Consider the following 14,982-nt stretch of genomic DNA (forward strand, 5'->3'; position numbering starts at 1 on the left):
ACAAAATTATATAATAACTTTAAAATATTTATTAAAAACTTAAAAATTAATTATAATAGATTTAATAATATTCATATTATTAATATTTTTATATTTTTATAAAATTCATCATGAAATTATGTACTAAAAATATAAATTATGGTTTTCCGGATTATTCAAATTAAATGTTATTCAAATAATAGAAATTTAACATTAAAAAATAAAATATTATTTAAATATTTCAATAACTAAATGTCTTAAATAATAAAATACTAAAAATAGCTAAATAATTATAAAAAAAATATTTAATATTCTGTAGTAACTTTAGAATAAATTAAACTAGCGGGGACCCATGTATTGCACGGGCTTTGTTAAATGGAAGTGAAACAATAGAAATACGTTATAGTAAACATATTTTTTATGTTTTTCCATCGTAATACTATAGACTAATAAGGATTGTAATGTTTCAATACTATGATTTTTAATCTATATGAAAAAAAAACAATGTAACTAATGTAAGATTGAAAGTATTGGTAATTTTTTTTGTTATTTTCTTGATTAATTCTGTTAATTAGTGTTGCTTTTTGAAGATAAATGATAATTATTTATGTCGATTTTTGGTAATTTGTCATATTTATTGGAAATAATGTTAATTCATTTTTGGATAATTTTTGGTAATTATGACAGTTTTTCTTAAACATTGTTAATTTTCTGTTATTTATATTAATTTCTGGAAAATATCATATTTTTCTAGTAACATTGGTAATATTTTTTTATTTTATTGATTAACTTCTGTTAATTACTACTACTTTTTGAAGATCAATAATAATTATTTATGTTAATTTTTGGTAATTTATCATATTTCTTAGAAATTCATTTTTAGTAATGTTTTGAGTATTTGTTTTTGGTAATTATGATAGTTTTTCTTAAATATTGGTAATTTTATATTGTTTCTATTAATTTCTGGAAATTATCATCTTTTTTCTGGTAATATTGGTAATTTTTGTGTTATTTTCTTGATTAATTCTGTTAACTACTATTATTTGTAAAGATTAATGATAATTATTTATGTAAATTTTTGGTAATTTATCATATTTATTGGAAATAGTGTTAATCCATTTTTGGTAATTTTTGGACATTTTTTGTAATTATGACAGTTTTTCTTAAATATTGGTAATTTTATATTATTTCTATTAATTTCTGGAAATTGTCATATTTTTCTAATAATATTGGTAATAATCTGTAATTGAAATATCTTATAGTAACCGTGTTAACAGTGCAAACATGTATAACACTTGTAACCTTGTATACACGTTTAGCTATGTTGAATTATTTTGTTATTTAATAATATACACGCGTCGACTTCGACCCATCATATCATAATCGAAAATGGGTCAACACCAACCCGTATTCTCTCATCTTCTTCACCCGATTGTTAAAACTGGTTATTTTTACAGCATTATTTTTTCTTCTTAAATATTTTCTTCATAATCACACCTATGATGTTTGCACTACATTTGGAATTCAAAAAGATGGAGGTATTGTATTTTGTACCCGAATTCAAGAATAAAACCAACTCTTAACGCCTGAAAAGTGGTGTCACTTCACCCCCTGTTTTTTTTTTTGTCTAAAACAATGCCTTTCTGCCCTTATTATTAGTCCAAAACAGAGATATTTAATGTGGGTTCCGAATAGAGGAAGAAGAAAGAAGATGGAAAGGAGATGGGGAAGGGGATATTACATGTACAGGAAATGATTTGTCGACCTTCCACCGTTTTTTGTCCAAAACAGAGTCATTTCGCTGTGGTTTTTCGTCCAAAATAAGAGTATCAAAGAGAGTGAGCTCAGAACACAGAAAGAACAAAGGAGTTGGGGAAGTTTGATCATGAAGAAAAAAAGAGAGGAGTTGGGGAAATTCTGTTCATCCGCTGTTTTTCGTTCAAAACCGAGAAATAATGAGTTCTTGAAGTTGTGATGATGAGAAGTGGTTTCCTAGTTGGGCACAATCGTGATGAAATATGGCTTTAGAAAAGTCATCTGACGTGCCCCCAGTAATAGTTCAAATCGAGGAAGTTGATTGGTTAGGGATAGAATAACGTGGATTAAATAAAAAAATTAAAAAAAAATGATAAAATTTCTTTATCTTCTTGTTTTAATATATGGGAAAATCTATGATATTATATCAGATGAGATGGATCAATCAACATTTGATTTTCTGTTTTGGTGAATACAGGTTATCCTAGGTAACCGATTTCAAAAAGAACTATTTAAATCACATTTAAAAAAAAAATCATTTCAAGATAAAAAACACGTTAGCATCTTCACTGTTAAACATCACTCTCCCCCTTCTTTCTTTCTCTCCAAATTCCAACCCCCATAGATTTTTCCCCAAATTCCAACCCCCATGCCCTGCGTTATGCCAACCTTATTGTCAAGAAGTAATCGAGTCCCGCTACAGAGAGAGACAATCTTTATTGCCAATGGAAAATGGCTTCCCCAGCTGCAATGGAGTCCATTGTCGTCTTCAAGAGACCAGACAACCTTTGCTGGCGGAAGGTAATAATTAATTAATTAAGCTCTTTAATTATTTATTATTCTGTTAACCACCTACAGCCACATCTATAGACTGTAGTCTATAGGAGATGAGAGGTGTATTTTTCTGCCTGCATTTTGGTTATTAACCAGATTTCTTTTTTCCTGTGCAGTCACCAAGGAGGGATTGTTGTAGGATTCTACCATCGAAGAAGAGTTCCACAATGCACATATCTGTAGGCAATTGCCGAGGTGGTGAAGTAACTGAATTGTAGCACCGGAGACTCAGTTTTTGATTCATTAATCTGTATTTTTTGTGGGGGAGTGAGTTCATGACGGTAAGATCAGTTTTTGTTCACATTATAACTACTAATTCGTATAATATAATATTGTACTAGTAATAATGGTCTTTCTTGGTAGAGCTCCGACTCCAACATAACAAATCCTAACAAAACAAAATATCAAAATCTCTCTAGCTGGTAATAAATTCAGAAATATATCCAATCCAAAAGAAAATATAACTTATATATAATAGCTTTTCTAATTACACTAAATTTTGGTAATTTACATATATATATATATACACACTAGAGAATAACCCTATACTAAGTATGGGGCTAGTATTTTCTGATAATTTTTATTTTGTTTAAATAAAAAATGTTTAACTTTTTATTATTATTTCTTTATTTTTTAAAGATTATTTGTATTGTAATATTTAGTTAATTAATTATTAAGTATTTACTTAATTATTTAGTTAAAGATTAATATTATTTTTAATTAGTAATGGTGATGATTATTTTCTTATATTTTTATTAATATTCTGTATTTAATTACTGAGTATTATTGTTATAGTAGGTTTTCTAATTACACTAAATTTTGGTAATTTACATAACTTTAATGCACAATCAGTTTTTGAAGTTTACTATTTAGTTATCAAAGATTAAATTAAAAAAAAAACTAATATGGGTCTAACATCTTTGTAATCGACAATCTATTATGACCTATTTTATTTGAAACCCATCATTAATTTATGTTTTCTTAATTTGATTTAAGATATTAAATGAGATATTATTGGTAAACAATAACCCACTTTATTTGGTATATATTATTTATCTAATAAATTTATTTTGAAAGTTAAATTAGGTCGCTTCCTAAAAGTTAAATCAAGTTTGTAATTAATAAAATGTTTTCTTTTTTGAAAAAAAATCATTTAAAAACAAATGTGGGTTTACGGTAATCTTTTAATGGGTCCCACCATTTGTATTTAATAGACTATGGATAAAAATTTGTCAGGGACTGGTTCGTCCTAATATTTTGGAGAAGTACTTCTTCAAGAAGTACTTAAAAAAAAGCCAACTTGAAGTCACTTTTTCAAAGAAGTACTTCGTTTAAAAAAAGTACTTTTTCCCCACTTTTTTACCAAACACCCATAAGTACTTAAAAACCACTTAATGTGTGGTTCCATGTCTTAAAAGAAGTACTTCTTAAAAGAAGTATGATGAGAGTAGAATTTATCATATTTTTATCCCCAATTATTTTGTCTTTTATACTGAATTAGCACCTAATTGGACTCATATTTCTGTTCAGGGCATGAAAGAAGGCATCAGGAGCAAAGAAAGACAGATCAGATGATTTTTCACAGTTTCGACATCGTTCAGTAATCTGGGCCTAACTCGCGTATCCGAACTCCAAATGGGCTGATTCAAGATCCACTGGAACGATAAGAGAAAAAGCCACAACTTTCATGTTTTGGGCTTTCACAAATTTGGCCTGCATCGAAAGAAAATCTGGACCCGAAGTCGTGGCAATTTCATAGGAAGGCCCAATCCGCAGTTGAAGCCCAACTTGTAGAAAAGCCTGGTTGAAGCCCAATTCGCAGAGGAGATCTAATACGAATCCAAGAATAAGAAATTGAGAAGAGTCATTCCAGATCTAAATTCTTGATGTAATCTTAGAGAGATAAGAGGATTGAGTTCATTAGATAAAAAGATAAGATTAGAATTAGGATAGGACTTTCTATTTTTATAAAGATCAACTTCAAGAGGAAGTAGGAGACCACCCCCTCCCCTTTAAGCTATATAAAGGAGGGGGCGGACCAGCTTTAGGCATCACACAATCACTCAATCTTGGGGATTGAATCAAGAAGCAAGGAGCAATCAGTCAAGAAAGGAGCAAGAATTCAAGAAGAAGGTGGCGACAAGAGGAGGAGATCTCAGCATCATGGGCGATAACAAGAGTTTTATCTTTCCCTTTGTTTGCTTTAATTCTTCTATCATGAACTGATTTGTTTCTTGCTAGGGCTGAGGAAAGCCTAATTATGTTAATGAATATATTTTTATCTTTATGATTTATCCAAGATTGTGATTTTCATATAGTCTATGAATTATTGTGCTTAATGCAATTAAGAGCTTTGCCACCTCTTAATTGATTTGAGTTATGTGAATGAATCGAGAAAGGAATTCACATAATCGACTGAATAATTCATAGTGTAAATTGAATGGTATATAGAGATATATATACATGATTCATCTGAATTTCATGGTCTTCTTGGACTTAATGCACTCCCATCTTGAGAGTTCTACTCGAGAGATCGAAGGGCTACCTGATGGGTGTAGGTTTAGTATATCTCGAGAGAGAATATTAAATAAAATTGGAAAGACCTCAGTTTATGGAAATGACAAATAATCTTGGTTAATCGAACCCATCAATATTCATTGCATTGGTTAGGTGGACCAAAAGCCCTAGCGATTCCATCCATTTCAGATTCGATTAGTGATCACCTTCGCTTTTTTTTTGTTATGCTAATTTTTATTTTCAATAGTTCTTGCTCAATTCTGAATTTCGGTTGTCCAGATAATTAGGGAAGATTGTAGTTCTAATATTTATTTTGTTAAATCCCCGTGGGAACGATATTTTATACTACTTGATAACTAGTACACTTGCTAGGGTTATATTTATAGCTATCAAAGTACTTATTAAAAGTGTTCTCAAACAGAGCCTCAATAATTTTTTTACAATACAAAAATATCAATAATTAATTTTAGATAGGGTTATTCATCAAACTGATGAAACAAACCAACCCAATCAATTCGACCTGAGTTGGTTATTTTTCTAGCATTTTCGGTTGGCTTTGGTTCAGTAATTTGCCAACCTAACCAAGTTGGATCAGTTTTGCTTTGACTATTTGTAAACTGACCAAAATCAAATGACTTGACTATAGATACTTTTGAACCGATTGACCAGTCCAAAAATCGACACAAACTAGTACAACCCGAATGGCCAATTTTCACAAATGGTTAGTCCCTTTCGGGTGACCAACTCTCCAACCTGACCAAGTCTATTTGGTTGGCCAAACAATCTACAACTGAATTGAACCAACCTATGAACACTCCGAATTTTATCTAAGTTAATAGTCTAATCTCCAATAGTTATTGAAAATTTATTGCAAAAATACACAATTATTGAAAATATATTGATAATTGAAAGTACAATAAATAACTAATGAAAATACAATAAATAAAATAATTACAAAAATACAATAAATACTAAAAATTATATTAAATTACTCAATAAATAATATAATCTCAAATAATAGTTTAATCTCTAATAAATATTAATCAATAAATTATAACAAAAAACAATAAATAATTACTGAAATACAATAAAAATTAAGTTTGAGATATACAATAATAAATATAGATTAAGAGTATAAAATTATTATTAATAAATATTAATTTTTTGAAATTTATTTTCTAGAATTGTTAATGGATATAAGTGAAATTAGTTATTTACAATATTACTTAGTTATTTAAATAATAACATTATTTAAATTTTAAAATATTAGTTATTTATGGAATTTGATAATCCATAAAATTATAATTTATACTATTATTACATAATTTCATTATTAATTTTGTAAAATATTAAATTGTTTTTAATTTCAATATGATGTTATAATTATTTTGCTACTTTTAGGAAATTGTTTAAATTTATGTTAAAATCTAATTATATCAAACATTTTGTTAATTATTTAAAATATTTAGTTATTTAAATATTTAAATAATATGTAAAATATTTAAAATTTTTTGTTATTTGAATTTTATTTATTTTTATGCTATTACATAATACTAAATATTTTTTATATAATTATTTAGCTATTTTTAATATTTTGTTATTTAAGATATTTAGTTATTGAAATATTTAAATAACATTTTATTTTTTTATTGTTAAATTTTTATTATTTGAATAACATTTAAATTGAATAATCAGGAAAACAATAATTTATATTGTGAGTACATAATTTTGTGATGAATTTTGTAAAAATATAAAATTATTAATAATATGAATATTGTTAAATCTATTGGAATTGTTTTTTTTTATGTTTTTAATTAATATTTTATGATATAAAATATTTTAGAGTAAGAAATATGGGAATTTCCCCACTTTCCTATAAAAGCCAATCGAAAATACTAGAAAACCGACCTATTTGGGTTGAGTTGGTTGGTTTGGTTGGTTTCACAAATTTGATGAACAATCATAGCTGAAATAAATTATTGCTATTTTTATATTGTAAAAATTTGTTATATGTATTTTAAAATATAAATAATTATTAATTGTTTAAAAAATTAGAAATATAAAACAATTGTATACTTTTAGTTGTTTTATTGTTTAACTTTCCTTAACAAATCCCAAGCATCGCATGGGTCCCTACTAGTTTTTTATTACAACAGCCCAAAGCTTGAAGATGATCAGGCACAAAAGGACAAAATGGGCAAAATTGACTTTTTCTTTTGTTATGAACCAAAAGAAAACGTGCTTAATTAGATCAATTTTGAGTCCTCTATGGATATTGGATGACCTCCATTACTAAAAATGTAAGGATCAAATAAGATACAGAGAGATCCCAAATCATGCATCTTTTGAACTTCCCATTATTCAAAACTAGTGAATCACCCAATAAGTATGGGGAATCAGTAATGTTAAATTTACATTATGGAATCAATAATGTTAAAATTTATATTTATTAATATTTTAAATAATTATTAAAATTTCAAAAAATAGCTTTTCAACAATTATTAGCATATGGATAGTTTTCTTTTGTTAGGATACGTAGAGGGTTAATGGTTAACTGAGATTGATAGAATGTAGGTAGAAGTGGTTGTGGATAACCACTTCTGCATTTTCTACATTTTTTTAGGAATGGATTGAAAATGGTGGTAGTGGGTTGTAGGTTTTAACAACTTCTTAGAAAATGCCATGTGTCTAGCTTTTCAAAAAAAAATGAGAAGGCCATGTGTTTGAATGGAGGGCAGTTGTAGCCTGATAGTGGGTTGTGGGATTTAACATGAATTAGAAATTGCCACATGTCTAGTTTTCTAGAAAATGGGAAATCTACTTGCCTGAATGGTAGTAGTAGGTTATGGGCTTTAATAGCAACTTCTCAGAAAATGCCATGTGTCTAAATTTGGAAAGTCACGTGTCTAAATGATGGAGGCTATAGCCTGAAAGCCTTCATTTAATATATATATATTAGATTTCAAATTCTAACTATTAGGGGGTGTTCTTTTTTCGGATTTTGAGAGGGGGAAAGTTGGTGAATGGAAAATGGGACTTTGGTTCCCATTGACCAAAAATCCCATGTTCTTTTTTCATATTTATGTGGGGACCAGGGAAAGTTTATTTTCTTGGGTAAGTGATATCTATCTCCTAGGTGGATAAATAACTTTCCCACCTAGGAGAAAAGTTGCCAACACTTGAATGGGACAAAAATACCCTTTTTAATAATGGATTTTTATGGCTAAAATGATCATTGCCTTATTTACATGAGAAATAAAAGAACATGGGTAAATGCACTTATCCGAATAAGTGTTTCCACTACAAGAAAAACCGGCTAAGCCGGTGCTTGCTAAACCGCTGGCTTAGCCTTTTAAACTACCAGCATAGATATGAACCGATGGTTCAGTGGCCGCCTTCTTTAGTTGCATCACCCTAAGTCATGGACGCCGGTCTAGAATACAAAGACTGCCGTCCTAGGGACCCGGTCCAACTATTACTTGTCTTTTCCTTTTTTCATCAGAGTTCTGCTTCTAGTATTCATCCCAAAGCATAAATGGGTTGAAATAACTTCGTTGCAATCCTATCTTCTCTTTATGGGCCGAGAAAAATATCGTCCATTGGTCCAAATGGTTTTCGCAGGATTCAAATCAAATAAACCGCATATTAGACGCATAATGGATTGAGTTATACTTGCAGCCATTATATGGCTCAGTCACAAAAGATGCCATCCTTCTGATTCCATGATTAAAGGACAATCGAATCATGCAGTCCCTTTATGGTATTGAATCGGTTCTTTTGTGCAACAGTGTTATCCGATTTGTCTTGGATCAAATAGTTGAACCAGTGATGTGATTTAATGGGCTTTTCGAATTCGGAAAAAAAAATTGTTAAGGCTCAGTTTGGAAAGAGTACAAATACAAATTGTAGAGTGCAAAAGCAAAACTATTCCTTCCAAACTGAGCCTAAACCACTAGGCTATGTTTGGTTTGAAGGAAAAGGTAGGGAAAGGAAGGGAAAGGTATCAAAACTTATACAAGGTTTATTAAGGTTTTCTTACTTTTCCTTCCTTTCCCTACTTTTTCCTTCAAACCAAACATAGCCTTAATTCCCATAAGATTTCTAACAAACAATAAAACCTTCCTCCGGTTTTATAGTAATCCTTGAATCAGTGTTGTAAAACTGGATGAAAAAGCTTTACCTCGAAATTGCTATCTTAATCCTGAGCACTTCCTCCTACCTCAATTCCCTTCGTATGAAGCAAAGTGGAGCACTAGTAAAATTTGCACTGCAAAGAGACTGAGGGCTCAATTTGCCAAGAGTGCAAATACAAATACGTAAAGTGCAAAATGGAGCCATTTATGGCATATTCCATCTGTAAATCCAATTAGATTTGACTCCATCTATGGCAGCAGTAGCGCTGGATGTAAGAATCAAACCAGTAACCCAAATCATTCTATGAATAGAAATAAACTCAATCTGAAATATATAATTGATGCTCTCAACAGCACAAATGCCGACTTATATTAACTTCCTCATGACAGAGGATTCTTTAGCAAGTAGGAGACCTTCAACTTATCCTCAACACATTACAGGGGAAAATATTTACTCACAAAATCCTCAGTCACAACTTACAGAGGACAAGCTTCAAAAAAAAAAAAAAAAAAAAACACCTGGTAGGATAATGAACTTTCTGAATGATGATGTAGTTCTCCTATTCTCCGGTCTGTCCTGCCAACAGAAGTATCGAACAACAACTATCAGTCTCACCCATTCTCGTTGAGATATCTTTCAGCAATTGCAACATGAGCTGCAGCTCCAATGGGGAGAACCTCTTCATCAATCATGAAATAAGGAGAGTGGCCAGAGTGTGTCGAACCCAATGTCTCATTCCTCACACCAATGTAAAAGAAGGCTGCTGGGACCATCTCTGAGTAGAAGGAGAAGTCCTCTGCACCCATCATTGGTGGTACCACAATGAAATTCTTGGCACCCACCAAATCAATGGCCACCTTCTTCACATGTTCATACATGTACTCATCATTCACTGTTGGAGGGTATATCTGTGTTTCCTTCTTGAAAAAATCAACAGTGGCCGAACATCTGTAGACGCTAGCCTGTTCTACGATAACCTGTTTAAACAGATACAGGGGATAATGAGGGCTAATCAGGTGATGAAAACACATTGCACAACAGAATATGAAACAGCAGCTGCTTCTATTTCAAAGTAAGAACCATTCAATCACAGACCTCCTCTACTCTTTTCAGGAGCCCGTAGAAGCTTGCATTAGAAAAAGCTCTGAATGTACCAGCAATAGTAACTGATTGGGGAATCTGGTCAAGATTATCACCTCCATTAAATGAAGCCACTGATACTACCTGCAGCAGGAGAAAGACTATTACAACAGTTTCGGAATGCCCATCAACAATAATGAACATATATCCAGCATAAATTTACCATCTTAAGTATATGCTTCTTATTAAATAATATCTATTATATTACCTAAAAAGAAAGAATTATCTAGGAAGTCTTATTAATTAAAGCCTTGCATACTAATACATAGTATGCTCAATTTTCAGAAATCAGTCAAAAAGAGTTCTACAACCATCACACATTTACAAATTTTAGAATTTCAAGTACACCATTTTAGCCCTAAAAGGGGTTTAAATCCAATTCTCATTTTTTATTTACTCCAGATGAGGGTTGATAATTCAAACTATGAGGTGTTACACCAGAAAAAGAATCATCAATCTTGAACCCTACAGAAAAAAATAAGGGCCATTGTGGAATACTTTTTATTGAAAGAACAAAGGATTGTACTGTATTAAGAAGTGTGTCATTAAAAGATAGAATGACCCTTGTATGCTGAAGATCTGTACAATGGAGATGTACAATCAGATCTGTACATCAATGTGCAAATCTGTTTATAATTCTGGCTACTTTCAGACTCAAAACTGCATTCCTCATGCTTGTCAGCCAAAGATTTTATTATTGCAACAAAAGCCTACAGAGATAAGGAATGTGGCTACTACCAGTTTCCTTTTAAATGATAACAGAAGACTTATTCCATGCTTTTTCCCTTTATCATTACAGAAGATTTCATTGGAAAGAGAAAAAAAGAAAAAGAAAGAAAAACAGCGGAGGAATACGAAGAAAAACCTGCGAGTCCAGAGGATTTGCTTCACGAGACACAAGGTTTTGCAAGCTTATCACTGCAGCTGAGGCAGCCAAAACAGGGTCCACAGAGAGGTGAGGACTCCCAGCATCGCCTTTTCTCCCACTTATTACGGCTCTGAAGAAGCCACAGCCAGCAAGTAAAGGACCAGGCCTTGAGCCAATAGTTCCAGTAGGACGCTCATGTGATACATGAATAGCAAAAATGGCTTCTACATCCTCCAGAGCTCCGTCTTGCATCATCCTCTTGGCACCGTTACCAGCTTCCTCTGCTGGTTGAAAGATAAGTATCACAGTTCCCTATTACAAGAAGAAAGCAAGTGGGTTAGGATTTGAGAAAATATAAGATCAGATAGGAAAATATAGACATAAGATAGAACATACAATCATGCCCTGTTCAGACAAGTAACCCAGGAAGTTAAAAATAACTCAATTAGATCAGAGAGTGTTGTGGAGATTTCATGGAAGGATAGTTCTACCACCACAAATGTCTGATGATATGAAAAAGGAAACTTGAAAAATTGCCAGATTCAATTTTCATGTGTAGGATAATTGGGTTGAGTTGACTTGAAAATAATATTTTCAGGAAACTTGAAAAACTGACAGGCTTACCTTTTATGGACAAATGATAACATATTACCACATTTTTAGATTAAATCTGTGCAGAGGTATTTGGAAGAAAAACACATCCAAAGAAATTTGTCACTTGCAAAGAAAAAACAACCCTAACAAGCATTTTAGCAGAGCAAACCACCATAAGGGGCCACTGTATGTACTGCAGTTTCAGTGAACCAAAATCCAAATTACTGCAGTTTCGGTGAACCAAAAGCCACTGATGCCATTTTTAACCATGCAAGGTAATTTTTTTCAGAATGTGTGATACATGAACATTCTGAACAAATTGATGAAGAAGAAAAGAAAAGGTTCTGAAAACTAACCTTGCACTACCTATGTCAGTTTATTCTTTTCAATTGACCAAACAACTATTAACTGAAGCAAAAAAAAATTACAGAAGCATGTTCAATGGAAAGGGTAGAAGCAGGGAGAGGCTAAAATCTGAGGAAAAAAAAAAGCTGCAGACAGACCTTGAGATTGTTTTCACGGCTCTTCAATATCTTGGCCGCACCAAGAAGCATGGCCGTGTGTGCGTCGTGTCCACAAGCGTGCATTTTGCCTGGGACTTTGCTTCTGTGTTCCCATTCCACTGCTTCCTGCAACAAGTTCCTCATCACAATCAAATCCAGATCTCCGCCTTTCCGCATTCTTTGATAGAAAACCATGTAAGCTTTTCAATCAAGAAACCACAAAATTTTATAACTAACTTAACGACCGGAAATTCTTTAAAAATTAACAGCTTTTTAAGTAAAATAAATATATTACAATATCATTCTTCCTGCAGATTTTATTGTTTATTTCACCTAATAAAAAGTGCCCAGAAATTCAGAGAAACAAATATATTAACTCAGAGCGAGGACAACCGTACTATCTACTCCACCTACCCTGTCTCAACATAAACTCCGACACAATGGCTAACTAGTTTCGCTTCGGCTTCTCATCCGAAACGAAATTTCGGCCAAATAGTTGAAAAAAAAATGTCAGCTTCATATATGTTCTAACTTGTAACAGAACTACGGAAAGATAAACAAAACCTGAATAGGCAGAGCATCCATGTCGGCCCTGAGTGCAATGAAGGGAGGACCACCGGTTCCAACGGAAGCTCGGATGCCGGTCCCCGCCAATGGAAAGCGGTAACTGATTTGTAACTGGTCCAACTCGTTCCGAACCAGTCGACTCGTCTCGTACTCCTGGAAAGCTAACTCTGGGTTTTCATGTATCCTCCTCCTCAACCCCTTAAGCCACTCCACCGTCTCCGGCCGTTTCGCCAGCTCCAGGATCTCCTCCGAATACTTCGTGACCCAAACCCCACAGTCCTCCTCCTCCAACGATGGCGACGTTGACGGCATGTGTGAACGCCGATATGAACTTCTGTTCTTGAGGAACGAATCCTCAGAACTAATATAGGCTCCGCCATCGAAGTACGTGTAAAAGAGGTCGGAGGAAGTGCTTCCGCCGATGATTTTGATGCAACTAACAAATAGAAGGATTGAGATTAAGAAGAACCCAGGTCCCTGAAGAGGACCCATCTCGAGTTAATTTGCGTAACAGACAAGAGTCGGAGAGGCGAAGGAACTATATTTAAAAAGAATGTCTAGGGAGAGAGAAGGTCCGAGGAGGTGGAGCCATGGAGAAGCAAAAGAGAAAGAGAGAGAGAGACTGAGAGGCCATCTTTAACTCGTGGGGGTAATTCATAATTGATGCTGGGTATCACATGGGAGAAGTGTGTTCTTGCCTGATGCGCAGCAGCCCCCACCACTCTGTGATTGATCGACATCAAGAGGCAAACTTAATGCCTCATAGCGCCTTATGGGCGGCTATGGCCTATGAGCTATGGCTTCTCTCTGCATGCGTTAGACGTGTTATCTCTGAACAGGTTGTCTGGCTAAAAAATGACTGGAATCCACAGATGGCTTCAACTCATCGAAACGTTAATACAAGGAGCAGTGAAGATGACAGAAGAAAATAATAGGTTCCATTCAAATGTAGCTCTCACACCACTCCTGCAATGATGGCAGATGCAATGTGACATTGAGGAATCATCCTTTCAATATTTGTCACGTGTCACATTTTATAGAGGATCCGAAGCACATTATCAACAAATGGGTCTCACTTAGCTTAAATCAATAGTCAATATCAGAAAAATTAGCAAGACTTGGCTAAATTAATCTAGAGCTTTGATAATGTTGGTTTAATCATCCAATTCACAATCTTTATACAGTTGAGACTTGACATAAGACTTTGTTTAAATGAGTTAAATTGAGTTGAAAAATCTTACTTTTAAATTGTACAAGTTCTGCTGTTAATGTTATCTAGTATTGCTGATGATGCCGATGGTACGTACTTGCCTAGTTGGTATAGCCAATCTTCTTTTACATCATCATCATTTATCTTTGTCTTCTCCCAATCTTACATTGAGTCCTGCTTTATGAATCTATCAGTGATGTTTAAATCTTTCCTTCACTATTACCCCTGTTTTTTTTATTTTTTCTATCCCTAATTCTAGTTCATTCAATTGTAATAAACGTTGATGGTTTATTTTGTACGTGATTAAACCATCTTAGTTTATTTTCTATCCCTAATTCTAGTCCATTCATTACTGATAGCTTTTCGGTTCATTCATCTTACTATTCAAATTTCTTTTATAGTCATTATTTAGACATGGAAGTAGATGAAAAACCACAACCTTATTACACATGCTTAAATTACCCTCATTTGTGAGAGTTCTGTTTGCTTTACGCTGTTACAAGAAAAATAAAGGAAAATTTTCTTAAAAATACTCCTAAGTTTTAATAAATTAACTTACTCAAACCTTAATGTCTTAAAGAAATTACCTTAAAAGTATCCCAAGATTTCTAACAATTCATAATCGACATTAACCTGAAAAAAAAAAAAACTATTTTACCTTTCATATTTGTTTATTTTCAAAATAAAAACATTTACCACTATTCTGTTCTGTTTCTATGGCTCTTTCAAAATGATTCCATGGTGCAGGTTGAGATCCGTCAGTCGGCTGCTCTTCGAAACTGTATGAACATTGCTTTCTTGTTTGACCCGCATACATCTATATAGAATGAAGCTGTAGTAAGAGAACACTTTGAAGCCACCACTGATGATGCCCTATTACA

General features: G+C 32.6%; 1 protein-coding gene across 1 annotated transcript; it reads right to left on the reverse strand.

The window, feature by feature from the left end:
- Positions 1-9,556: 9,556 nt before the first annotated feature.
- LOC104605775 (IAA-amino acid hydrolase ILR1-like 6) lies at positions 9,557-13,680 on the reverse strand. Its single transcript, XM_010270663.3, has 5 exons — positions 12,889-13,680; positions 12,325-12,450; positions 11,225-11,539; positions 10,315-10,443; positions 9,557-10,196 (listed from the first exon to the last, which is right to left on the reverse strand). The coding sequence occupies exons 1-5, from the start codon at positions 13,381-13,383 to the stop codon at positions 9,831-9,833; spliced, it is 1,431 nt and encodes a 476-aa protein (XP_010268965.1). The 5' UTR covers positions 13,384-13,680; the 3' UTR covers positions 9,557-9,830.
- Between the last annotated feature and the right edge of the window lie 1,302 nt (positions 13,681-14,982).

Source organism: Nelumbo nucifera, chromosome 1, assembly GCF_055504915.1.
Source record: "Nelumbo nucifera cultivar China Antique chromosome 1, China Antique-T2T, whole genome shotgun sequence".
Classification (NCBI taxonomy): domain Eukaryota; kingdom Viridiplantae; phylum Streptophyta; class Magnoliopsida; order Proteales; family Nelumbonaceae; genus Nelumbo; species Nelumbo nucifera.